The sequence below is a fragment of the Simochromis diagramma genome, unplaced genomic scaffold, assembly GCF_900408965.1.
Source record: "Simochromis diagramma unplaced genomic scaffold, fSimDia1.1 OVJJ01000381.1, whole genome shotgun sequence".
NCBI classification, from domain to species: domain Eukaryota; kingdom Metazoa; phylum Chordata; class Actinopteri; order Cichliformes; family Cichlidae; genus Simochromis; species Simochromis diagramma.
Genome location: NW_024386737.1, coordinates 212869 through 238060, shown reverse-complemented (window position 1 = coordinate 238060; position 25192 = coordinate 212869). Strand labels below are relative to the sequence as shown.

General features: G+C 38.9%; 8 protein-coding genes across 12 annotated transcripts; 3 read left to right on the top strand and 5 right to left on the bottom strand.

Moving 5' to 3' along the window:
• Window positions 1–592: 592 nt before the first annotated feature.
• Window positions 593–1343, bottom strand: LOC120719669 (gamma-crystallin S-1-like). The gene is made up of 3 exons (XM_040009114.1): window positions 1329–1343; window positions 1014–1256; window positions 593–907 (listed from the first exon to the last, which is right to left on the bottom strand). Exons 1-3 carry the CDS (start codon window positions 1341–1343, stop codon window positions 635–637), a joined length of 531 nt encoding a protein of 176 aa, XP_039865048.1. The 3' UTR covers window positions 593–634.
• Window positions 1344–2866: 1523 nt separating this feature from the next.
• On the bottom strand, window positions 2867–4033 carry LOC120719745 (gamma-crystallin M2-like). Of its 2 annotated transcripts, XM_040009318.1 has the most exons (4): window positions 4025–4033; window positions 3699–3941; window positions 3565–3569; window positions 2867–3131 (listed from the first exon to the last, which is right to left on the bottom strand). In XM_040009318.1, exons 1-4 carry the CDS (start codon window positions 4031–4033, stop codon window positions 2867–2869), a joined length of 522 nt encoding a protein of 173 aa, XP_039865252.1. The 2 variants fall into 2 exon arrangements, with proteins under 2 accessions (XP_039865252.1, XP_039865167.1); XM_040009233.1 differs by lacking the exon at window positions 3565–3569 and having other exon boundaries at window positions 2867–3142.
• Window positions 4034–5696: 1663 nt separating this feature from the next.
• On the bottom strand, window positions 5697–7035 carry LOC120720535 (gamma-crystallin M3-like). Its single transcript, XM_040010291.1, has 3 exons — window positions 7023–7035; window positions 6611–6912; window positions 5697–6011 (listed from the first exon to the last, which is right to left on the bottom strand). The coding sequence occupies exons 1-3, from the start codon at window positions 7033–7035 to the stop codon at window positions 5736–5738; spliced, it is 591 nt and encodes a 196-aa protein (XP_039866225.1). The 3' UTR covers window positions 5697–5735.
• A 426-nt stretch (window positions 7036–7461) lies between these two features.
• Window positions 7462–8403, top strand: LOC120719608 (gamma-crystallin M3-like). Its single transcript, XM_040008984.1, has 3 exons — window positions 7462–7470; window positions 7647–7895; window positions 8048–8403. The coding sequence occupies exons 1-3, from the start codon at window positions 7462–7464 to the stop codon at window positions 8324–8326; spliced, it is 537 nt and encodes a 178-aa protein (XP_039864918.1). The 3' UTR covers window positions 8327–8403.
• A 2607-nt stretch (window positions 8404–11010) lies between these two features.
• On the top strand, window positions 11011–12675 carry LOC120720466 (gamma-crystallin M2-like). The gene is made up of 3 exons (XM_040010195.1): window positions 11011–11022; window positions 11229–11471; window positions 12135–12675. The coding sequence occupies exons 1-3, from the start codon at window positions 11011–11013 to the stop codon at window positions 12405–12407; spliced, it is 528 nt and encodes a 175-aa protein (XP_039866129.1). The 3' UTR covers window positions 12408–12675.
• A 1552-nt stretch (window positions 12676–14227) lies between these two features.
• LOC120720395 (gamma-crystallin S-1-like) lies at window positions 14228–15077 on the top strand. Its single transcript, XM_040010080.1, has 3 exons — window positions 14228–14236; window positions 14409–14663; window positions 14740–15077. Exons 1-3 carry the CDS (start codon window positions 14228–14230, stop codon window positions 15007–15009), a joined length of 534 nt encoding a protein of 177 aa, XP_039866014.1. The 3' UTR covers window positions 15010–15077.
• A 96-nt stretch (window positions 15078–15173) lies between these two features.
• Window positions 15174–17047, bottom strand: LOC120720129 (gamma-crystallin M2-like). Its single transcript, XM_040009778.1, has 2 exons — window positions 16170–17047; window positions 15174–15655 (listed from the first exon to the last, which is right to left on the bottom strand). Exons 1-2 carry the CDS (start codon window positions 16458–16460, stop codon window positions 15380–15382), a joined length of 567 nt encoding a protein of 188 aa, XP_039865712.1. The 5' UTR covers window positions 16461–17047; the 3' UTR covers window positions 15174–15379.
• Window positions 17048–19127: 2080 nt separating this feature from the next.
• On the bottom strand, window positions 19128–24937 carry LOC120718810 (protein boule-like). Of its 4 annotated transcripts, XR_005692590.1 has the most exons (12): window positions 23104–23254; window positions 22658–22786; window positions 22475–22566; window positions 22265–22319; window positions 22088–22163; window positions 21740–21900; window positions 21286–21357; window positions 21143–21178; window positions 20944–21060; window positions 20589–20681; window positions 19662–19914; window positions 19128–19551 (listed from the first exon to the last, which is right to left on the bottom strand). XR_005692590.1 is itself a non-coding variant. In XM_040007647.1 (11 exons), the coding sequence occupies exons 1-11, from the start codon at window positions 24757–24759 to the stop codon at window positions 19768–19770; spliced, it is 1005 nt and encodes a 334-aa protein (XP_039863581.1). In that variant the 5' UTR covers window positions 24760–24937; the 3' UTR covers window positions 19128–19767. The 4 variants fall into 4 exon arrangements, 3 of the variants coding, with proteins under 3 accessions (XP_039863581.1, XP_039863487.1, XP_039863664.1); XM_040007647.1 differs by lacking the exon at window positions 23104–23254 and adding an exon at window positions 24733–24937 and having other exon boundaries at window positions 19128–19914; XM_040007553.1 differs by having other exon boundaries at window positions 19128–19914.
• Window positions 24938–25192: the final 255 nt, after the last annotated feature.

The window sequence follows — 25192 nt, the reverse complement described above, 5'->3', positions numbered from 1 at the left end:
TTTTGTTTTGTTTGCCCAGTCAACTGTAACTTATCCTCTTGTTTATTATTATAGCTGTTCTTATTGTCACATGCACAGCCTTCCCATCTGAACACTATTCACTACTAGAGTTAGATATAAAATATTTATAAATATAAACCATTGACCATTACAACATCTTATAAATATTAAATAATAAAATTTTGTGTGTATTCTCCTGTTTTTCTTAATAAATATACTCATTTATATAATGAATAAAAAGCTTGGATATAAAAAAAACCTCTAATATATTTCTTTTGTGTAATGCAAGTGCATGCATAACGTGCACGTGAGTTTATATACTGGTGCAAATTTTAACCTAAAGTTCTTGTAGTTATTTTACTATGATTTAAAATGACTTTCACTATTTAAACATTGCATTTGTCCAGTTTAAATCAATATTTATTATTTATATATTAAGTTTTAAAGTCTAAAAAAAGCTTTAATTTGATTTTTTTTTTAAATGTTGTGATTAAATGTAACACAATATGGATAATGAGTGAAAAGGATCATGGGTAATAAATGACAACCAATGTTTAATTTTCTATCATGACTTTATTTTAAGCATGTTTAGTTATTTTCCTTGTTTTTATTTTTTTCAAAGATTTGTCAGTGGCTACTGCTCTTTAACCCGGCGGATGGATCCAACGCTGGGCTGCATGCCCCCCCACTCAGCGTACCTCCTGTATTTGCCCCTCTCAAGCAGGTACTGGCACCCCCTGTAGTTTGGGTGCTCAAAGAAGATCCAGGCTCCTTCGAACACCTTGCAAGAGTGGACATTGTTGCTTTTCCAGTTCTCGGGGAAGGCAGGCAAGTTGTCTGCCATCTCCATCGACTGACCTTCAAAGTTTGGCTTTTCCCAAACTTTCAGCTTCCATGAATTCCCCACCTGGAAGGAACAAATGAAAGAATGGGAATGTCTGCATTGTTGGTTTCTTACTGTATTATATTGTGAATTGATTATACACCATTCACACACATATATAGTCACCTACATTTCGAATAATTCGACAGGACCTGATGGAATCGTTGATACCTAGCCAATACTGGTAGTCTGGATACTCTCCTGGGCTTAGCACGTACTGGTAGCCCATGTAGTTTGGTCTTTCATAGACTACCCAGAATCCTCCCTCCACTCTGATGGAGTTGCAGCGGGGGAAGTAGGTGTGCAGGTCACTGCAATCATTGTCACACTCGTGGGACTGACCCTGGAAGTTTTTGTCCTCGTAAAAGATGATCTGAGAAAACAAGTTTTGATGAAACGTTACGCTCACTGAACTCTAGGAAGTGGCTGTTATGGTAAAACAAACACATTTTGTACTCATTCATCTCAAAATACGGTATAAGCATGAATCATATTGCCACAAACATGTGCCTGTCTTAAACATACAGTACCTTCTCCATTGTCGATATCAACAGGTTTGGTGTGATATAAAACGTTAAAGCAGCCACCTCCTATATTCACTTTATACAGAACAAGGACAATAAAACTAAGCACATGGCTTGCTTTCTGTGAACTGGATTATTCAATCACTGATTCAAATATTTATCCAGGCTTATCACATTGTTCTGAAGCAGTGAATCCTGTTTCCCTAAACAATGCAAATGCACAGTGCAAAGCATCCCAAAGCCACTGGATGCAGCAGAGCGTGCTGACAAAAACAAGGGCACTGCAGGACAGTTGGTTTGATATGAAACGTTTTGAGCTGAGTCAGTGACACAGCAGGAAGGCACCAGAGACTCTGCTGGAGATATTTATACACATTTTATAACTAATCCATATTATAACAAGTAAGCAGTAATTTGATCGATCATTTACCCCTAGCGTTCCTTTCCATGGTAAATAAGCTGATTCCATGCACTGTTCATGATGCAGGGAAAAACTCCCATTTGAAACAATGCATGAGGACACAAGTGATGGTCTTCAGCACGACACTGTGGTGAAGGTTAGGTAATGTTTAGGAAACAAGCAGGATTGCATTTAAAAGGAACCAACACAAACAAAAGGTGATCTCCTGTTCCCACCCTGTTATTAATCAGAACCTTAACTCCACACTTAGTCATTTCCACACAAACAAATGTCATTTTGCTAAACTTCCTTTCCTTTATTGAATCATCAAGGCAGATTTTTCTTTTAAATGTAACAAGCAGATTGCCACAGCTTATATGAACATTCATGCTCCCCAGAGGGTGAACTCCCCACACGATGACCTTCACCTTTAAATCTGCCACCATAAGATCGCTGTTGTGCTGAAGAATGATCCAGATTCTTAAAATAACAATAACAATGTTTTAAGTATTGCCCTTCTAGTAATGATACAATTCATCATTTAAAGGTATCCAACATTAAATCATCAGTACTGAATTACCTTCAGCAGTGAAACTACTGGTTTCTTTGTACTTTGTCATAGTTGCTCAGTTCTCCTGCTTCTTTCCCACCTGAGAGAGATATGATTTCCTGCTTAAACTAAGATCAGGATGCTCAGCCCGTTAATACAAGTGCATAGTTTTCTTTATAATATGATATGTGTTTATATACATACACGTACATGACATATATATATGGCATGGCATGGAGTTGTAGTGTTGTATTTACACCAGAGGTCTAACAAAGGAGGAGTCTATTGCAGATTCCTGAACTTTGTGAAACTGCCACACAAAAAGTCTTCACATCTTTAAAATAACGTGATTTAATAGTTCTACTTGGTTTTTATTAATGTATTCATTCTTCCAAATCGAGCTTGAGGCACATTTGATGAAATCCACAAGGACAAAGTCAGTTTGCTTGAGTCATTTATAAGTCATTTATTGATTGTCATGTGCATCACTTTTTGATTATGACTGTTAATCAAAACTCTGTGATCCTGCGGAAAGAGCCGACGCCAGGTGAAGATGCCCCCCAGTCGCCGTGCTGCCGGTACTCGCCCCGCTCCAGGAGGTACTGGTGCCCACGGTAGTTGGGGAGGTCGTAGAATACCCAGGCACCATCTGTCACCACACAGGAGTAGGCCTCGCGCATCTTGTAGGTATCATAAACCGATGGGCAGTCATCAGAGCACTCCACCATCTGCCCACCAAAGTCCGGCCTCTCGTACAGCCTCAGCTTCCACGCACTACCGTAGACCTGCAAACACAAGCGAAGCACAGTGTACTCGGTGCAGATTTACACTGCCAACTTTGGAGCAGCGTTTCCATTTTATGGCTAGTGTTATGAAAAGTCCTGGAAAATTCCTCCCAAAGATAAAAAATACATGTGCAGGGTTTCACTCTAGGCTATCAGCTCACATGGGCTTACATTTTTATTATGTAATCTCTTCAAAAGCTGGTCTTTGGCTGCTATTGCACTGTCAATTAGACTGGTTTAAAGCACAGACTGATTAAATCAAAACATTGAGCTTAAAGAGGCTAAAATGTTCCATCAAACAGAAAGAAATTACATTTCTTACATATATGAATTTTTTTTTTCTTTAAGAAAAAGCTAAAAGTTGCTGCCAGTTGTGCTTCCTATTGTCTACTTGTTTAGTCTGCTGGCTTAACAGTGAGCACCCAGCCTGGACTGGTGCCCTTGTACAATGCTGTCCTGCAGGGACTGCACAAACACATTTCCAGAAGCAGTCTATGTGAAACCTCTGTTGGATTTTGTGGTTGAAGGAACTTGGGAAAAAAAGGGGGGAACTTACATTTTTGACGGTACGGCAGGATTTGACATTGTCGTTGAAGGCCATCCACTGCTGGTTGTCGGCGTACTCCCCTGGGCTGAGGACGTACTGGAAACCCTTGTAGTTGGGTTTCTCATAGATGACCCACACGCCGCTCTCCACTCGGATGGAGCTGCAGCGGTTGAAGTATGTGTGCAGGTCAGCGCAGTCGCTGCTGCAGTTGTAGCAGCGACCCTGGAATTTCTTCTCCTCAAAAAATGTGATCTGTGGAAAACGTACGCTTTTAATAAACCCAAGAGGAGGAAGAGTCTTTAAACGCACACTGATCGCAACAGGTCTTAGCTTACCTTCCCCATTTGGATGCACTGTAGACCTCATTCTTTGCTGCAGCCCCATCAAAGTATTTAACGATAAACAAAATGTGCAGAGTGTGGCAAGTCTTTGATACCCAAATGAGGTAGATTTACATATCAGCAAAATAGCTTGGAGCTGTTTGATTTGCCTTTGTTCTGGCCTGATGATGGCTCTGTATCAAACACATGCTGGAACAGTGAAGGCAGAGGATCAGTGTTAGACTGTGAGGGACAGAAATTATTTAACACTGTTTAATAGTAACTCCCTTTAAAACAAAAAACAAAAAACTGAAGGTATTATTGAAAATTGAGGTATTACTGCAAAAAACCTATGTGAACATGTAACTAAAATGGCATTTTTAGGCTTTTATTTTCTATTTCTGATCCTACAGGAAACAAAAACCTGCCTCATGTAGTATTTACTGGTTTAAGTATATGCAGATAGACTCAAAATGTCTTTTGGACTACTGTTGCAAATATAAAATGCATACATTAAGACCTGTTCTGTGCAATTTAGAGTGTTTACATTATGTGAAACTGTAGAATATTACATCTTTCTGTCTAGTTTCATTAAATACAATAGACCTTTTATTTAGTGATGATTTGGTTAAGTCCATTAGGAACCTTCAGACTATATATGTAACAGCTTTAAAGTAATTAAACATCAATACATGCAAGAAATTGATCAACTATACTATACTATAATGTACAATCTACTCAATAAATATTTAAGATGGACACAGGGGGGGACTCTGCACTCCACAAGTGGCCTTAGCCAATTTGGCCATGTCACCTCCAAAATACACAATATGAGCACTTATGCCTCATATTGTTTCTACTTTCTATTTACTCCAAGTGCTTCAGTTTTAAGGCACACACTTAATGGATCACACGGGCATAAAAGAGGGTGACAACCTTTTCAAACAACTGATGTCCTTCATCTTTCTTTTCCTAAACCGTCTAAAAATAAAGAGGTGAATCCTTAAAAGTCCACCGAATGAGTCCTTTTGATTTTATCTCCTTGGATTGTTTTTTATTTTTCTTCCTCTTGGGTTCTCAGTCTTGGTATACCAAGACTGAGAACAAGACTGACAACAAGAACAAGAACAAGACTGTATACCAAGACTGAAAACGAACAAAACTTCCCCCCAAGCTTATATATAAGCTTGGGGGGAAGTTTTGTTTGTTCTTGTTTGGCATTCAGCATGGTTTGCTCATTACAAACCCACTACACTTTCACATCTTTTGATTGTTTCAACACAGTTCTCTGTTCATATCGTCTTTTAATTTATACACAGCACATTGTGACTTTTATGTCTGTGAATAGTGCTATATAAATAAACTTCACTTACTTATGCTTTACAGTTTCCCTTCTTCCTAAAGTCTTTGAGTTTTAGATACAAATAGAAGTCTTATGAGCTTCTAGTTCTGAAATTTACTGATAAAATAAAACCGAACTCTCTCAGTATTCAGAATTCCTCATTATTTCTGTTTGGGATGTATTTCCTAATAGCAAATCCTCTCTCAAATACAGAACTTTGAAGCATCTGTAAATGCAGTTAATCTTCGAAACTTTCTAACATATTACTTACAACTGAATTTTGACTTATCAGTATTTACATTAGAAAAACCAGGGGTGTGTCTGGATGGGATTTCAGCTTGCTTTATTATTATTGACAGTACATTTGGAGTGTGTGATTTTGAGTTAACAGGAGTCCATAATGCGCCTGATGGAGCTGAACTTTGTGATGTTGCTCCCCATCTCTCTGAGGTTCCTGTACTCTCCTGGCCTGAGGTACAGCATCCTGCCTCTGAAGCCGGGCTGCTCGAACATCAGCCAGTGACCGTCCATCACGTTGCAGGACTGACAGTCAGACATGTGAAAACGATCCATTATGTTGTCGCAGTCGTCGCTCAGCTCGTACATCTGGCCTCCGAAGTTCTCCCTCTCGTAGATCCTCATTCGGAAGGGGCCTCGGTGCTGTGGATGAAGAAGCAGGATGACTGTGGCCTGTGAGTCTATAAAACTTATCTTTAGCTGAGAATGTAAATCTAAAACTACATCTTGGACAACATAAAGTAGCAATATTATTAAAAAAAATTAAATATAAAATTAGCATAAATGGATAAATAGCATTAATGTTTCCCTCCATTCATCTTCTTCCACGTTTATGAAAACTTTTGCTGCTTCACTTTATATCGCCACATCCATGGGATCTGGAGGTTTTGTTCTCTTTCATTTAGGACAGGTGATTACACCTGAGCAGGATGGTTAAAGAAGGCTGGGAGATATGGATGACTTCTAGTGAGCGAATCCTAAATTTAAAATATTATACATGCAGAAAGATAGGACTGAACAGCTAGGCTCAATTTTTATTTCAATATATTTCACAATTAATTACAATTTTTCTCCTGCATGCAGGAGGGCAGCCTTTGTGCTCAGACAAATGTTGACCAGATGGCTGTTTCTTTTTAGCTTTTATTGTCACTGGCCTTCTACATCTACATATTTAAAAGGTCTCTGTCTTGTCCTTTCTGTTGTGGCTGGGCCCCGAATGCAGCTCAATGTCATCCACCTACCGTGGGGATTATGCGACTGGATCTTATGCAGTCGCTCATGCTCATTCCCATCAGGCGCTGGTTGTCTGGGTATTCTCCTCTCCTCACCAGCATCTGATGGCCCATGAAGTTGGACTTCTCATAGACCATGAAGAGGCCACTCTCCACCCTGCAGGAGTTACACCTGCTAAGGTAGGACGTCAGCTCTGGGCAGTCACTGCTGGTTTCATAGGAGCGACCCTGGAAGTTCCGGTCTTCATAGAAAATGATCTGCAAAAGAGAAAAACAAGTGAAGTATATGTAAATAAGCAACCTGTAAACAGCTATTTTGCATATTTGTTATTATGAACTCGTGAAGTTTAACTTTAAAACTTCCTACTGTTATTGGCTAAGTTTCACTTACCCTCCCCATGGTCATGGTTATCTCAGATACATCTCATCAACATCGACCCTTTTCCCTTTTTATACATTGCACAGCTTGTGCTGAAACCTTTGAGTCATCACTCTATATTGTGGCACAGCAGCACTATAGCGTGGCAGACTGTATGTCCGATTCTGCAAATAGGTATTGTGATAGAAATTTGGGATTTATGCTCCCTTCCAGCAACTTCTACTATTGCATTCATCTCTCTTCTGTAAAAATCTATGTAGTATGAACATCAGATCTGTACATGAGACTGAATGTTGTGGTAACAATAACAGTATTAAACAAACTCTATTGAGGTATACTGTGAAATGTGAATGCTGTGCCACGTGAACCTCATGATGAGTCAGGATGTTTCACACAAAGGTGAGGAAGGTGGTCTCGGGCTCATACTGTATATAAAAGTGGCACGGGTTGGCATCAGTTGGAAAAAAACCAAACCGTCACCATGGGCAGGGTAATACTTCTCATTTGCTTGTATAGTGATAAAGAAAAATCTGACAATACTGAACAATTAAGACTTGTGGAAACATCGCAAGAGGGTTAGAAATGCAAAGCAAGTCCATCCAAATATTAAATCACCACTCTGTGGCGCTGTCAGCTTACCACCTCTTTCCTGTTTATTTTTTGCAGATCATTTTTTATGAGGAGAGGAACTTCCAGGGTCGCTCCTATGAGTGCAGCAGTGACTGCTCCGACATCCACATGCACCTGAACCGCTGCAACTCCTGCAGAGTGGACAGTGGGTGCTTTGTGGTGTACGACCACCCCAACTTCATGGGTAATCAGGTCTTCTTGAGGAGAGGAGAGTACTCTGATTTCCAGCGCATGGGAGGCATGACGATGATGGATACCGTTCGCTCCTGTCGCATGATCCCCATGGTAAGACATTTTGGTGGTTGTAGATGGTCTGTACCATTTCATGTGGGGATTGCACAGACACTCCAAAGTCCAAAGAGGTAGCTGCTAGGTCAGCTGGACCTGGGACAGACTGCATTTCTCATGATTCGTGTCTTTTCCCCCCGCTCCATTAGCACAGGGGACAGTTCAGGATGAGGATCTATGAAAGAGAGAACTTTGGAGGCCAGATGCACGAGCTGATGGATGACTGCGAGTCCCTCCAGGAACAATTTTATATGTCTGACTGCCAGTCCTGCAACGTGCTGGACGGCCACTGGCTGATGTTCGAACAGCCCAATTTCAGAGGGCGCATGATGTACGTGAGGCCAGGAGAGTACAGGAACCTCAGAGACATGGGAGTGAGCAACATAATGAAAATCAGCTCCATCAGACGCATCATGGAAATGTGCTGATTGTCTGTCCGTTCACAAGAAACTCTGGGAGAAAAATAAAAAAAATGAAATATTTTTGAAGTATCTCTTTCGCTTCATGTGTGGAGTCAAAGATGCAAACGTCATGCTTTATATACTTTAAGATAAACTTCTAAGTTTATCATAACCTTACAGCCTTAATCAGGACTATTTCCCCTGGCATTTGTGCACATTCAACAAAATACTAAATGCCATCACAACTTTCACACCAGCTGTGTTAGAGCAGGGGTGTCGAACTCCAGGCCTCGAGGGCTGGTGTCCTGCAGGTTTTAGATCTCACCCTGGGTCAACACACCTGAATCAAATGATTAGTTCATTACCAGGCCTCTGGAGAACTTCAGGACCTGTTGAGGAGGTAATTTAGTCATTTAAATCAGCTGTGATGGATCAAGGACACATCTAAAACCTGCAGGACACCGGCCCTCGAGGCCTGGAGTTCATCACCCCTGAGTTAGAGGTTGGATCCCTCGATTCAGCATCATCACTTAAACAGTTTCTACTTAAATACTTATGTAGCAAAGCGCCGCTGTTGCTCTGTTGTTATCTCAGTTATAGATAATTGACGTGGACACAAAGATAACATATAAAAATGACCATGATGGTCTAATGTAAACGCCATTTGTAATACAGCACATCACAGCATCACCGAGCTACTTTAATGCTCCGTATTGGCTATAATCAACATATCAATCAAAATATTATTACAGCCATGAGAAAAATAAACGTTCCATTGGACTCTATACAATCGTTTTAAAAATGAAGTACACCCCATGATTCAGCGGCAATAACTTGAAGTAATTATTTAATGTATGACTTTATCAGTCTCTGGCATCATTGTGGAGGAATTGTGGCCCACTCTTCTTTTAAGTGTTGCTTTAGTTCCTTTGTTTATGCATTTGGTTACGCATCGTTCTCTCAGTGTCACACCACAACATTTTCATCAGGTTAAGGTCTGAACTTTGGGTCTTGCAACACCTGCATTCTTTTCTTTTTCAGTCATTCCTTTGTACATTTAGGGGTGTGCTTCAGATCGCTGGTCCTCGTGTACTAATATGTTAAATCCTGTGCAAAAAAGAGTTTCCATGTAAAATTACTGTCAGATTTAGGACACATATGCACTGGTGACTATGAGTTTACCTGGAGATGAAGTGAAGAGAGTGGTGACTATGATGTAGGAGGGAAGGGAGAGAAACCTAAAATATTAGTGTCCAATGGTCCAATGGTTCAGAGGTCCAATGAGTAATACAGAAATGGGAAATCTTTCCAAAGTGTTTCCATAGGAGTGATGATCATTTATGAATAAATAGAAAAACATTGGGTTTGGGTTGAAATAGCAGGGATGGTGATGATTGTTTCCCTGAGACAGTCAACGTGGCTCAAGTGAAAACATACAACAATGAAAAAATGAAAAACCTTTGGATTCAAAGTTAACATGAATAAAGACAAAATAATTTACAAGAAAAATAAGAAGAAAGGAGGAGGAGGGAGAGCACGTGAGCATGTGAGCTGTCAGTTGCAGAGACAAAAAAAAAAAAAAAAAGATTTGCCAACATCAGTCAGATAAAGCTAAGAAATACAAGGGTAAGAGATGCATCCAGTAATGATAGACATTATTTTTAATAAAGGTAAAATTAGATAAAAAATACCAGATATTTAAATTAAAAAGGTTCAGTCCTGATAAATCACTGATGATTTACACTCACACCTGTGCATATGCACTGTTAATACATGAAGGCTAATGAACTTTGACAGTTTTAGCTGTCAGACACATGAGCTCACCTTTGACTGAAATGCTTTTAATTCAGTGACTGCAAGTTGGCCAGTTCCTGTAGCTGCAAAACACCCAAACCTTGACTGTTGGTTTGAGATGTTTGTGCTGATATGCTATGTTTGGTTTTTGTCACATGTGTGCATTATGGCTTAAACATTTCCACTTTGGGAGATGCTTGAGCCATACTTGTTCAGCGTTTGTCTAATTGAACTTTAACATTTGACATGCTAACCGAAGCCTGTAGAGTCTGAGATGTAGCTGCTTGGCTTTTTGCAGTTTCTCTGAGCACTGCACGGTCTGACCTGGGGGTGAATTTGGGTCCACTCCTGGGAAACGGTGGCATTGTGTTAACACACACCTGAATGCTCCAGACCAGCGACCTATCAAAATCTCTGCTTTTGCATAAGTGCTCACACTTTCAGTGAACAGTCACCCTGGATTGAATAGGCAGTTAAAAGAGTGGATGGATTCTATTGTTTCAGTCTTGCCATAAAACTAAATGCAAAGTCTGTCCTGTTTATGGTGTGGAAAAAAAAGAAATTAAAAAATGCAGCGTCAAGTGAGTTGAGAACTGCACCATTTCGTCTTTCAAATATTGTATATTTATCCGAAAATCAAAGCTTTTTTTCATCTTTAAACACTATTATTCAATGCTCTACAAATATAAATGTGTCCTATAATGAAAAAGATGTTTGCTTTGCCGCCATTAAATCTGCACAAGTTAAATCTCAGTAATTGCAGTGTTCACAGTTTGATGTGTAGTACAGTAGAGACTTCCATACTGATGAGCTGACTCAGTCATTCCGTACAATTGAGGCAGATTCTTTGGATGTCACATGATGCATAAAAGGCAGCGCGCCAGTGAGAAAAACAACAGAAATCAAATCGTGCGACCATGAGTGGAAAGGTAATGCAGGGTACAGATCCCTGCAGCAGCTGGTGTAGGACATTGAACTCTATATATACTGTGTCAAACTCAATAGTATTTTTATTCTGTAACTTCTGCCGTGCAGCACTGTCTGATATGACTTACTCTTACGATAATCTCAGACACTCTGAACACTCTCTCTGGAAATAGTCTCACACAAACACAATTTGTGTCTTTTTCTCTAGATCATCTTCTTCGAGGAGAGTAACTTCCAAGGCCGCTCTTTTGAGTGCGTCAGCGACTGCTCTGAGATTGCCTCTCACTTGAGCCAATGCAACTCCTGCAGGGTGGAGAGCGGGACATTCATAGTCTATAACCAGCCCGACTTCATGGGCCAGCAGTACCTCCTGACCAGGGGAGAATATCCCGAATGCACGAATACCTTTGGCTTCAACGACTGCATTCAGTCCTGCCGCATTGTCCCTGCGGTAAATATAATATAATCATTTGTAAAGACGAGGACAGTCAGCAATGTAAAGGATCAGTTTGTTGAATTCATGTGTAACCCATTAGATGAGAAGTTCAACTTCGTTGTCTGAAGCAGAGGATATGTGTTCTATATATGTCCAGCATATAGCTTCTATCACGCATTTTTATCTCTTTTTTTATCTCTCTTTCCAGAAACATAATTTATGTTTCTATAAAGCAATTTGCCACAAATGTGAATGTAGCCTACCACAGTCCTTAAAACCATAGAAAAAGTGCATAAAGTAACCAAACAGTCTAAACTTGAGCTAAAAAATTGATTGTTTTTGTTACACTTATTAGTCATGAATGAACATTTCGTATCAAAGCTGTTTTATGTATAGATCTTATAGATCTAGCCTATAAGATCTGCTACCTGTTAGCATGCTACCTAGCAAGAGCTTAAGGACTTACATTTTTCAAAACAAGACAACTTTCCAGAACTACTTTTAAGATTCCCACGTGACACAGCAACAAAGTTAGCATATAGCTTATTCCCATTTCCTTTCCAGGCCTAAAGCAATTTTTCGGTACCTCTGCATTAGCATTAGCTGGGTACATTTGTTTTGAACTGCAAAACTATGATTTCATTCCTTTAAACTATATACTTTTTATAACTTTTACAGCACAAGGGACTTTTTAATATGAGGATCTATGAAAGACCAAACTTTGAAGGCCAGATGCACGAACTGACAGATGACTGCAACTCCATCCAGGATAACTATCACATGTCGAGCATGCAGTCCTGCAAGGTGATGGAGGGCTACTGGTTGATGTTTGAACAACCAAATTATGAGGGCCGGATGTTTTTTCTGAAGCCAGGAGAGTACAGAGACTTCAAAGGAGTCGGCAGTAATGACATGAAATTCAATTCCCTCAGACGTATCACAGAATCTTAACTGTCCCATGACTTTTATTTGGCTAAAAGGTTTTGCAGATGATTTGTTGTATTAATATTAACAAATTGTCAAAGGCAAAAAGAGAAAGCTTTGTTTTATCCTGAAACTGTGATTCGTGCATTGTTTGAATGTAGTTTCAGCTGTAATGTATAATTTACTGTGAACTGACCTCTTTTATTGTGTGGTGCACATAATAAATAGACTGGACACAGATCTGTGTAAGTTGTTTTTCAACTCAGTCCTCAATCAAAAATAAATAGCTGATTTACCCAATCATATATGTATATTCACAGTTCACATATTGATGGTTCTAAATCTTTAAACCCACTTAAATAAATACATTATAATTTTCTATATTTTTTTTATTTAACACAACTTTGCTAAAAACAAGGGAAAACCAGTTTTATATTTTGAATAATCAGTAACTAACACATTTTGGCAATCTTTTTTGATATTTCTGGTAGAACAATTGCTGTCATTTGCATAATATACAACTTTACATACAATACTTACATTCCCTACTTTATTAACCATCTATCATCTATTTTTCAGTTTTCACTATACTGGATAACTGTATTAGGATTACATGAATGGTTCTTCTTAATGTCCTTAAGTTTTTGTTTGATAGAAGGGAAAATATTTTAAGGTGAGTATAAGGGTTGAATTCTTATAGACCCATTGTTCACTGACTAAGTTACACCAGTAATATTAGTATAGTAAAACAAACTGCCTGAACAAGCTAACCCCTATATGAAAAAGATCAAGTGTTGCACTTCTGGCAAATGTGGGTTTTTACTGCAATAAAACTTTACAGAAATATGTTTTATAGACTTTACAACTTTGCAAGGTTCTGAGATATGAATAATTACAATGTCACAATAAGCCTCTTGCAGTTAAAATGCATGCTGTACACCATATATATATTTATAGATGACTATAATCATGATTAAGACTATAATCATGCTTTAAATTAGGCAATACTACTTTGACACGATGCTCTAAATCCACAGTATCGACACTGATTCATATGTAAATAAATTAGTAATGATTTAATTATCATATGACAAGCAAAGAAATCAAATAATCCTAACAATACAGATTGAAATGTATTGATGCATTAATAATAGCACGTTATACTTGCTGTATCTCCATTGCATTAAATAATCACAGAGTGTATTAAACATCGTATCAGAATAAGCTGATAAGAACCAAACAAAAGCACAACAGACAAGAGGTTATTTAAAACAACTTGTTTGCTGACATAAAAAAAAGCGGTTGAATTGTTGAACCTATAAAAGGCTGCTGCCACTTTGCACAAGGGTGCAGCAGTGGCAGCTGAAAGCAGTACCATGTGAAAGATGTTCACTGCAGCTTTTATCACTTTTACAAATGCATCATCTTTGCTATTAGCATTAACATTGATACATTTAATTATACGCAATGTGTAAAATGTGTACCCTAACACACGTGAATGTAATTTGGTGATATGTCTATATACCATCTTTCACCATTCCAGTGTAAATACTGTATATGTTTAGGGATTTGTTGACAATAGTTGTTGGTATTTTTAGTTTAGTTGTGGATTTTATGTGTAGGCCATTAAACAAATGCAAGGGGCAGCTTCGGCTCAGAAAATAAAACAGCTGATTTGCACTGCAGACCTCACCAAACAAAGCACAAGAAAAAAATATGTTCTGTGTGAAAAAGCTGACCAGCCCAGTCATTGTTCTCAATCACAATGACACAGGTCATCCATGGGTTATAAAGGCAGCCTGGAGCCCACGGCTGCTGCTACAGTGTGACAAAAGTTAGCCGACACAATGGGTAAGGTAAGGATACCTTTTTAAAAAAAAAAAATCCTGTTCCTTTTGTGCTTCTGCATACCTGCATGGACTATTCATCGAAAACCAGTGATGCAGAACCACTTCACGTGTGGTATTTTTAGCAAAATGTCTTTAATTTAATCAAGCATGCATCCAATTTACCGAAAATCCCTGAATAAACTTCTTTCAGATCATTTTCTACGAGGACAGGAACTTCGATGGTCGCTCTTATGAGTGCAGCAGCGAGTGCGCTGACCTACATTCCCACTTTAGTCGCTGCAACTCCATCAGAGTGGACAGTGGTAACTGGATGGTCTATGAGAGACCCAACTACATGGGCTACCAGTACTTCCTGAGGAAGGGCGAATATCCAGACTACCAGCGCTGGATGGGATTCAACGACTGCGTGAGATCCTGCCGTATGATCCCTATGGTAAGTCTCAGTTGGGCATTTTTGTATTAAAGGTTTCACTGATCTACACTGATGATTGTAATCATCATTTCTGCAGCACCAAGGCACTCACAGACTGATGATCTACGAGCGCCCAGAACTTGGAGGACAGATGATGGAGCTGACAGATGACTGCCCCTCCCTGTATGAACGCTTCCATTTCAATGACATCTACTCCTGCAACGTAATGGATGGCTACTGGATCTTCTACGAGCATCCTCACTACAGGGGACGGCAGTACCTGATACATCCTGGTGAATACAGGAGGTTTCATGAGTGGGGAGGCATGAGTCCTAGGGTTGGATCCATCAGACGCATCATTATGTGAGAATGCCGATGTGAGATATTTCATGTGAAATATTTTAAAAAGTGCTACCAATAAACCAAACAAAAGACCAGAGTGGTGTCAGCTGCTTTTTGTTTGTTTTTTTCCTGGTTGCTTAAACTTTTTAGAGTCGTCTGGAATATTTAAGGACTGATTGCTTCTCGTTACCTCTGAAGAAAGCGGCATGAAATGATCTAAGTCAACACAAACATTTCTTGTCTAACAAACTATTGTTTTACAAGAAGTTTAGATGTTACAGCAAAAAAATGTTTAAACATCAAGGCTGTCTTCTTTTGGATAAAGACATAAACACAAGCAGTTTAAGCCCAGCATATTTATTGAGAAGAGACAAAGGAACAAGGTTCAGAAGGTTTTAATTAAAGTCGGTGATTCGCCTGAGAGAGCCGATCCTTGGACTCGCACCGCCCCAGTCACTGTATCTGCGGTATTCGCCAGGTCTCAGGTAGTAGGTCCTCCCCCTGTAGTTGGGCTGGTCGTACAGCAGCCAGTGGCCGTCTACCACATTGCACGAGTTAATGTCAGACATACGGAAGCGGTCCTGGACGTTGGGGCAATCGTCGCTCACCTCCTGCATTTGGCCGGCCATATCTGGACGCTCATACAACTTGATTTTGTAGGAGCCCCGGTGCTGCAGAACAATGTTTATTAGTCAGACACTATGGAAGAGTAAAACAGTCCATCTAAGACAATCTAATGGAAAAACATCCTTAACCAAAAAGTTCTTCTTCAGTTTATGTTTCTTTTGTGGAGCAGGGACGACCAGATGGTCCCAGCATCTGAGCCAACTGGATGTGGGGAACCAAATATGATGAAGGTTTTGGTCAAACATTAGCTGTCAAGGATTTATATTCTGAAATGTTCCCCAAAACTAAATTTATATCAATTTTATTCGAAGTTGTCTAATAATAATGACAGTTCCTTTACAGAGTTTGTGTTAGAGTTTCTACCTGTTGATCCAAGTCAGCCTTTATTTTACTTTAGCTTCTTCCATTTTGTTACTTTGAGTTTTATTAATAATTTATTGAGCACATACATGTCTTCTTTCTTTGACCTTGCTTTGTACTCCAATAATTCAACAATTCAACATGCCCACTTCTAAATAATATTAACTCATTGCATCTTTAATACAATCTTATGCTTACCATGGGAATCATGCGACAGGAGCGAATGCAGTCATTGATTCCGATCATGCGCTGGTTGTCGGAGTACTCCCCCCTGCGCAGGAAGTACTGGTGGCCAAGATAGTGAGGTCTGTCATAAACCATGAAACAGCCGCTCTCCACCCGGATGGAGTTGCAGCGGTTGAAATAGGGGTGCAGGTCAGCACAGTCGCTCATGCACTCATGGTGCCGACCCTGGAAATTTCTGTCCTCGTAGAATATGATCTGCAAATGTATGTCACAGCATTCGCAAATTTTTAGCTCCTTTTTCATTCAAGCTCCTAGCTCAAGGTTAATGTTTTGCTTTGGTTTTTAATTCTGTATTTTCAGTAACATAATAAACTTACCTTTCCCATTGTTATTTTAGTGGGGGCCCGACTGATGCTCAATAGATGCCCTCTGTGCTGCTGTCCTTTTATATAAAGTAGCTGTGTGATGGCACAGCATAAAGTATTGTCATCCAAATAGGTTTTATAAAACAAATCTGGTTATGTATAGCGACGCACTGCAGTGTGATGATGAGTTATTGTTGTCCACTTTTCACACGTTCATCACTATTGATCAAAACACCATAGTTTGCTAGTGCCCCACGGGTCAGTGATCACATTATGTGCAAAACAACTGCGTCCTTCTCATTCAAATAGATTCCTAACTGTACAAATGCCAGGGTCGGAGCAAGTATTTTTCCTGAATTTTGTCATTCAGGGATCCTGGACGGCTTTGAGGGGCTGAAGGCTACAGTTTTTTGTTTGTACCTCAGGCTGTTTTGGATAATCAATAATTTCTACAACGAATAATGATTAAATCTTGTCATAAACTTGTTTAAGGGATAATTAAATCTACCTTTACAGTTTTTTAATTGATTTTTTATTTATCTAGCCATAATCACACAACTGCTGTGGCCCTGAGTGTAATGTAACAAATGTTAGAGCTAAATAGCAAATATAGATACACTAAAGCCTCTACTGAAATTGTGAACATCAGTATTTGTGTTTGTATTGACATCAGCATTGCTACAGTGCCTAAGTATAGTGTTTAGCTTGGACATTATGTCATCTTTGCATATATTTCAATCATTTATGGAAACAGGCTACACTGTTGTTGAATTAATTATTCAATTTTTAGGTTTGCTGATGTTTACTGTGGGTTTTTGAATGGAGGCTTCGCAAAGTAAGTGCTGCCGTGTACACCCCCATTTAGGGCCTATGATAACGCATGCCTGTACGTGATGATAACAGAAACACTAAATCCAAATCCTAGCATTTTTATGGTATGGGTCCCACTCTGTTTCCATGAAATGGTTCGTGTTGGGGCAGCTTTAGAAAGAAAACTTCAGTAAAGCAGAAATTTACATTACTGCCTGTATTTTCTATTGACATTTTTTTCATGTAAACCTGTTATTCATCCAGTATTATTTGTCAGTTGATATTATTAATAAAGATTACAGCATTGTATATACACATGATACACAGTATTGACAACAGTTTGTTTACATTGTTTATTTATCTATATAATGGAGGGAAATCCAAGCCAAAGCTTCAGTATGCCAACTTCACTATTGTCCATGTAAGGCCTAAAAGTGACATTATTAAGTATGAAGCAGTTAAAAAAATAATAATTATTGATTAAGAGGCTGGGAGACTGTGTAGTGTAGTTTGCTCCCTTACACTAAGCTTGAACAGGAGACCTTAAATATGATGCTGTTTGCCACTTCTGGGTCACAGAATCTATTTTGATGTGTTGTAATATGTGTATTACACATATGTGAAAGCTTACTTTCAGTTTTACAGCAGGTAAAGCAGATCTTGAAAACTGGAAAAACTCTGAAAGTGACATAAAAACAGTATAATGCTACTTATGCATAGACACACAACTTTTTAAAAACAAACAAACAAACAAACTTCAACCTAAGGTCACGAGACTCCATCTCTTGTTATTCTAATAAGCTGGCATTTTGTTGGCTTTGCCACTCTGCCAAGGCCTTTATCCCATTCATACACATAAAATCCCTGATTCATCAGTGGCAGACTGCTCCATTATTCAGCTGCAATTATCCCATACGGTGGCCACACATATAATGTCTAGAGTTTACAAATCATTCCGAGCGTTTAAAAAACTATATTCATCCCATCTGTGCTAAACTGATGTATGCAGATTTCATATTCATAATGCAAATCCTGTGTTACACACTCAATTTGAAAGATTTGCTCTAAAAGGCACAAATCCTTTGCACTGTGATCATTGCTTTAGAAATGGAAAATTACTATTAAGTCATCTACAACTTCAAAACATTTTAATTTGATATTGTACATTTCAAATCACAGAGCTAATAAAGGATTTTTAAGACCAGATAATCTGAAACTTTATCTGATATTTTTTCTTCTTGCTTCTTAAAATATAAAAAACATGTCCCACATTTGTTATGTGCAGTTATTTATTTACACTTTAAGTACACTTTGCCTGACTGCTTGGAGCAACTGGTTGTTTTGTTTGTGGCAAACAGGGAAGTTACAGAGTGCCCTCTTGTGGACAAACTGTGCAATGTCAGCAATGATAACACAGTTGAAGGGTGTTTCCCCCCCCATCTCTTCTTTACTTTTATCATTTTCACTTATTGGCTGTTCTAAATCCTGACACAGATACATATGCAAATAGCGATTACAAGCCAATAACATTAATCTACCGATAAATCAGTCTGGCTTTACTTGATTTTTTGACCCATTTACTTTAAATCTGCACATTTAAAACATGCTGTTATTTTAAACTGTTAAATATTCCCATTTTCCATCCTTTCAGGCACCACTTCAGAATCATGGCCTACAAATGGAAACAACATGGCGACTACACCAAAGGAAACATTTATTACCACTGAAGAACTTAAAATTATGTGAGAACAAAACAAGCTTTGGTGGTCATGTGACATTACAGAGCTATTATTTTTTATTATTTCTCAGTTTTACAGTTTGCTTTAAGCTTGAAAACCTCAAGCAAAATACAGAACAAAAGCAAAGAAAATGAACAAAGACGATCAGCAACGTCATAAAACCACACAGACAATTTTAAATGTATAAAAACTAATTTTTCTATTTTAAATGACTAAGCACAAATAGCTGGAATTGAACAAATTACTATAAAATTGACTGTTAGATTTGATATAATTCATATTTAAGTTGAAGTCCAAATTTCAGTCCATGAAGGTCATGACTGGACTGTAATGACTGTAATCTTGAGGGTACAACTTATTACTGCACATGAACATCTTCAGCTTTTATTTTGATCAAGTCAAGATATGCTATGAATACTTATGTGTTTTCACACTAAAGTAAATACTTGTTACTGGGACACTTCACCACTGTATTTGTGCCTAAATGTAAAAAAACAAAAAAACAACAACAAACAATACAGCGTAAGAAAAGAACCCCACTGTAACAGTAAATCTCAGTCATCTGACTGCACAACTAGATGAAAGCTTACCTTTATTGTGTTGTAAGGCTGAGGTTTATCAGCTACCCATAGGGCAAAAAGGAAGTGACTAAAATTAGATGTGTAACTCGTTTCTCTTGTAAAGCCCTCGGTGGATTTAGCCTACATTTGACATTTGGGGAGTGTGAAACATGGAGGCGTCTGGAGGCTCTGTTGATTCTGGCAGATGGTGGTATTCCTTGTGGTGGATGTGGCGGCGGTGTCTTGGCTTGTGATGGACCCACGAGGGTGAAAACTTTAGATTCTGCAGAGGGAGGAAAAAAAATAAAAATAACACACTATGACTCAGTGAGCACTATTACACTAACCATGACAGAGTCAGATGAGAAGCAGTGGTGCAGTCTGACACTGGGTGTGCAAGAAAATAATTTCCTCATTTAGACTCCATCCATCTAACTTGTACTCTTACTTTGGCATCTTTATAACTTGGGACCATCTGAGAAACACCATACAGAGAAAGCAATCTGGTGATAAATAAGAGTGCTAGCTATAAAGACACTCTTACTTATCACCTGCACCTGAGCCCTCCCCTACTCAGACACAGAGACCTATTATTATTTTCTTTACTTACTGTCATATATAATTTGCTGTAATGATGGATGTTCACATTAAACATGGCCAAAGTTTAAAATAATCATGTTAGTATACAAGTTAAACCCTCTGAACCAGATGCTAAGGCTTCAGACTGGTCTAAATACTGGTTGTGCAGGGTTTTTTTTTGCCTCTTGGCTCTTTATCTTTGTCCAAGCATTTCACTACATATCGTACTGTGTATGACTGTGTACGTGACAAATAAAATTTGAAAATTTGAATTTGAATTTGATTTATGATGTCAACGAGAGCACAGACACTCTACCCACCTGCTGCGAGGACCTTTTATTTATGAGCTGGCTTACAGGAGGGATATCCATTTCTTACCTTTCCAGGGTCATGCTGCAGAACAGCAGGTGCCACTTCTTCTGCTCTCTGAGGATACACTGGGTAAACATGCTGCACTGTTGGCTCAAGAAACTGCAAGCGTAGAAGAAAAGGACAGAGTAAGTGCCTCCTGAACAGCATGTTTCCTCAATAGTCATGACAGAATTATAATATGGTACGTTACTTCATTCAAAATTACAGAGGATTTTGCACACAAGCTACAAATATAGCAGAAAGATCGAAGGCATTTTACAGTCATGTATCATGTCTTATCTAACAAAATAAAACATACTCAAGGGAATAGATACAGTTAAATAAATGTGCAACATTTTGGTCTTCCTTGATGAATCTGCACCTCCACTGTGGAGTCCTCCATGAACAACACAGGTGGCTGAACAGAAACTCCATCAGCAGGCAGGTAAACATATTGTGACTGCTGGGGGTACAAGACTGCATAGGATGGCATCTGCCACTGGAGAACAGACATCAAGAACAGGTCAAAACTGGCCAAACGCTCCTGAACTGAAGCTAAAGTCAAGCTGCATTTTGCCTACCTGGGGTGTATTCCACTGATACTGGTTTGGAATGCACTGCAGTGAGAGTAGGCAGAAAGAAAGTTTGCTGTTAAATAACTTGCTGTGCTTGTTAAATGGCACCAATGGGAGAAATGATTGGATCCCTGAAAGGCTGAGCTGACCTGGTAGTGGTGACTGGATAGTTGCTCATACACAGGCTGATAAGGATGGGGGACCACTGGCGAAGATGGCGGCTGGAAGAAAGTCATCAATCATGCAAATATTTAAAGTTAGAAAAGAGCTTCTGATTAATCTGCGTTACTGCAACTATAACTGGAGATGCAAGTTTGGTCTTTGTGGGTATAAATTTGTCTCTTTTAGAAAAGACACCACAAACGCATGAGCTCTTATTAGACCAGCTCCCTTGGATAAACTGGTTAAAACCAAATTGGCATTTATAACAGCTGATTAGGGTGGTGGTGGTGTATGTTATTATGTTGTTAGTTTTGCATTGCTTAGTTTGTCCACTAGAGGGAGCTACACCACAAACTACTACCAGCTGAGGCGAACTGAGCATAAAATCAAGCCTTCTGCATAGTACTGAAAGTGTTAAATGGGTGTTATATGAGCACTTACAAGCCACTGGTAAGAAGGAGTATTTATGTTGGAGCAGTGGAAGTAGGCAACTCCATTATGGTAAGTGTAGGGAGAGCCTGTGGATGTGGTCAGGTAGAAGGTCCCATAGGATGTTTGCTGAGACATGGCAGGTTCAAGGCTGGCTGTAGAGGTGCTCTTTGCTGAGAAAAGAATGAAACCACAGAACCATGATCTGGTGTCTTTAGCAATCACAAGAAATGTGCCTGTAAAAGCTGGACCGACCGTGAGCCTGAAATTTAGTACTCCAGTTATCACAATTATTTTAGAACTGCTGATAACAATTAATCTACATGTTCAAACACCTGCACTACTGGACCGTCAACCTACTTTGACTTGAAGGTTGATGCTTTCGAAAAGCTGGACCAACACTGAGTTTCTTGTCTTTGAAAGTGACTCCATTAGTCTGTAACAGCACAAACAAACGTACAGACAACAAATTCTAGTCAGATTGCTTGCATGATTATATGCATGAAATATTCCAAAGCAAGACACTAAACTACTTACATTGTTGATGATTTTCAGAGCATCTTCTTGGGTTTCAAAAGTAACAAACCCATATCTGTTAAAAGACAAAAGGCAGAGCGTGTTTTACTGTTACAGTAAATGTGTAAATAACGCTTATAACTCTTAAAGTCAAAGCTGAGAAAATCAGCTGTGCATACTTTATCATTCAGTCGCACTCTGTGTATGAGAGGAAAAAGACAATGAACTCACCCCCTCGACACTCCTGAATGATCTAAGACAATCTTCACCTCTTTCACTGTGCCGTGTTGAGAAAAAATGTGCCGCAGGTCACGCTCATTAACCTTGAAACACATTAGTTTGGTTCATCATTGCAAAAGAGATTTTAAATCATGGTCTGAATCATTTGTTCTACATTATTTCAGCAGCCCTCACCCTGTAGTCAAGTCCCCCAACAAAAATCCTGTTAGGGATCACGTTGCCAAAGGTGGTGCTGTGGTCTGTCAGGCTGTCAGCATAATCATCTGGAAGTAGCACATCACTTAGGGAGGAACTGCCCCCGCTCTGGGAAAAAAAACAAACACCAAATATAATTTTGTGTGAACAAGTTGTTGGAATGAAAAGTTTCATGTCCAGCTTTCAAGCCAAGAGCAATTATTTTATTTCTCCTACCAAAATTTCTGTATTTATGTGTACATTATTGTGCAAATGTAAAGTGGAAAATACATATCTCTGTTCACTCAGGCCCAAAGACAGCGTGTACTGGTCTTACTCTGGGCCAGTAAGAAACTTTACATGTAATGAGGTTGGCCTGATTTTTTAATTTCTTTCCCAGAAAGTAGTCAAGATTATGAGTATTAAAACTTGAGTGCTACACTTACTGGACAGTTTATTAGGTACACCTTGCCAGTACTGGGTTGGGCCCCTTTTTGCATTCATGGCACAGATTCGACAAAGTGCTGGAAACACTCCTCAGAGGTTATGGTCCATATTGACATGACAGCATCAGACACATCCATGATGTGATTCTCTCATTCCACAACATCCCAAAGACGCTCTTTTAGATTGAGATCTGGTGAGTGTGGAGATCATTATAGTATTGAGTCAGGCAGGCTGTGGCGTTTAAACAATGGTCACCTGGTACTAAGGGACCTGAAGTGTCAAGAGAAAATATCCCTGATGATCATGTTGATACACAGCAGGCTAGATCCATGCTTTCACATTGTTTACACCAAAATTCTGACTCTACTGTTCAAATGCTGCAGCAGACATTGGGACAGTCCTCAGCCCAGGCAAAGGTTTTCCAGTTTTCTTGAGCCCCTACACACTGCAACCTCAGCTTCCTGTTCTCAGCAGACAAGAGTGTCACCGTGTGTGGTCTTCTGCTTCTGAACCTCATCTGCTTTAAGGCTCAAAGTGGTGCTCCTTCAGAGCTGATCTTCTGTATACTTTGCTTATAACGAGTGTTTATTTGAGTTACTGTTGCCTTCTCTCGGCTCAAAGCAGTCTGCTCATTCTCCTATGGCCCCTCACCTCAAAAAGGCATTTTCACTCAGAGATTCCCCCTCACAGAATATTTTATCTTTTCCAGACCATTTTCTCTAAATCCTAAACATGGTTTTGTGGGAAAATCCCAGAAGATTAGCAGTTTCTGACATACTGAGACCAAGAGGTGCAGCAGCAGAATTACTTGTTCAGTGACTTTGAGTCACTTACTTGCTCTGTGATTGGCTGATTACATATGTGTCTTAAGGAATAGGTAACTAGCTTTACTTAAAGTGGCCAGAGATTATAAATCCCACTTCTATTTACACAACCTGACTCGGAAAATGAATGTAGCCATGTTCACAAGGAAATTCTGCTCTAAAACTTAACACTTAATCAAAACTAACAAAATAAATAATTAAACAGCAGGTTCTTAAACCAAAGTAGATGTACCTTCAACCTTTATACACAAGAAACAGCCTCTGGGCTGGGTAACAATTCAATTCCTTTAAAGATTCACTTCAAATGTCCAAAGAATATGGAGAAAAATTGTCAGGAAGACACAACACAGTGAAAAATGATTAGCAATTAACTTAATCAGTATTTCCCTATAGTTTAAAGGATTGTGTGCAAATTGAGAAAAAAAAGTTACTCAAACAACACAAACTTTTTAAAATTATCTTCAACGAGCATTAATATTTCTCAGGTAAAAATGGTTTAAATCGTGTAAACAGCGTAGTTAACGTCTTAGCTACTTTGAACTAACCTATTTAGCTAGCATGTTGCCAAGTTATATATATTGCACAAGTTAATTAGCATTTTTCTTAATGTATTTTTCACGTAAACTAAGATTATAACCAACAATTTATTGGAAATAAAGTAGCTCAAAAGTATCGAAAACTAACTGTGATAAAGTTTATATCACATAACATAACCCAGCATTACTTACTTACCTTAGCTCCGTTAGCTGTTAGCTAAAATAATTGCTCGCAAAGCGGCAAGGGCAAACTTGGCAGTGCACTCACCTTTTGGCTCTCCGCTTCCATAGCCATATTATTCTGAAGCTAAAAAGATAAATGCACGTTACTGCTCTGATTAACGGTGGCCTATTCACGATTTGGCTAATGGTTGTTACACGGCTTCATTGCTCCCCTCCGACCGTTAGGTTAGGTTAGCCTTCACCACTCACACGAACTATGACCTCATCAGTTGGTTTGTGTATCTGGGAAAGCAAAGGGTGAATACGTAACATTTTTATTACTTACTCTAAAAGTTTTTTTTTATTGTCTCCCATTAAACTATGTATGAAGGCGTGTTTTCACCACAGATTATTATTTTTTATTTAATTATTTATTTATTTTTGTCTTAAGTCAACATTGTGGGATATTATCTAAAAAAAAAAAAAAAACACTTAATAACTCAAAATTTCAAGGTATCAAATTTTCATGTATTTTGAAACAGTCAACACAAAAAGGTTAAGAAAAA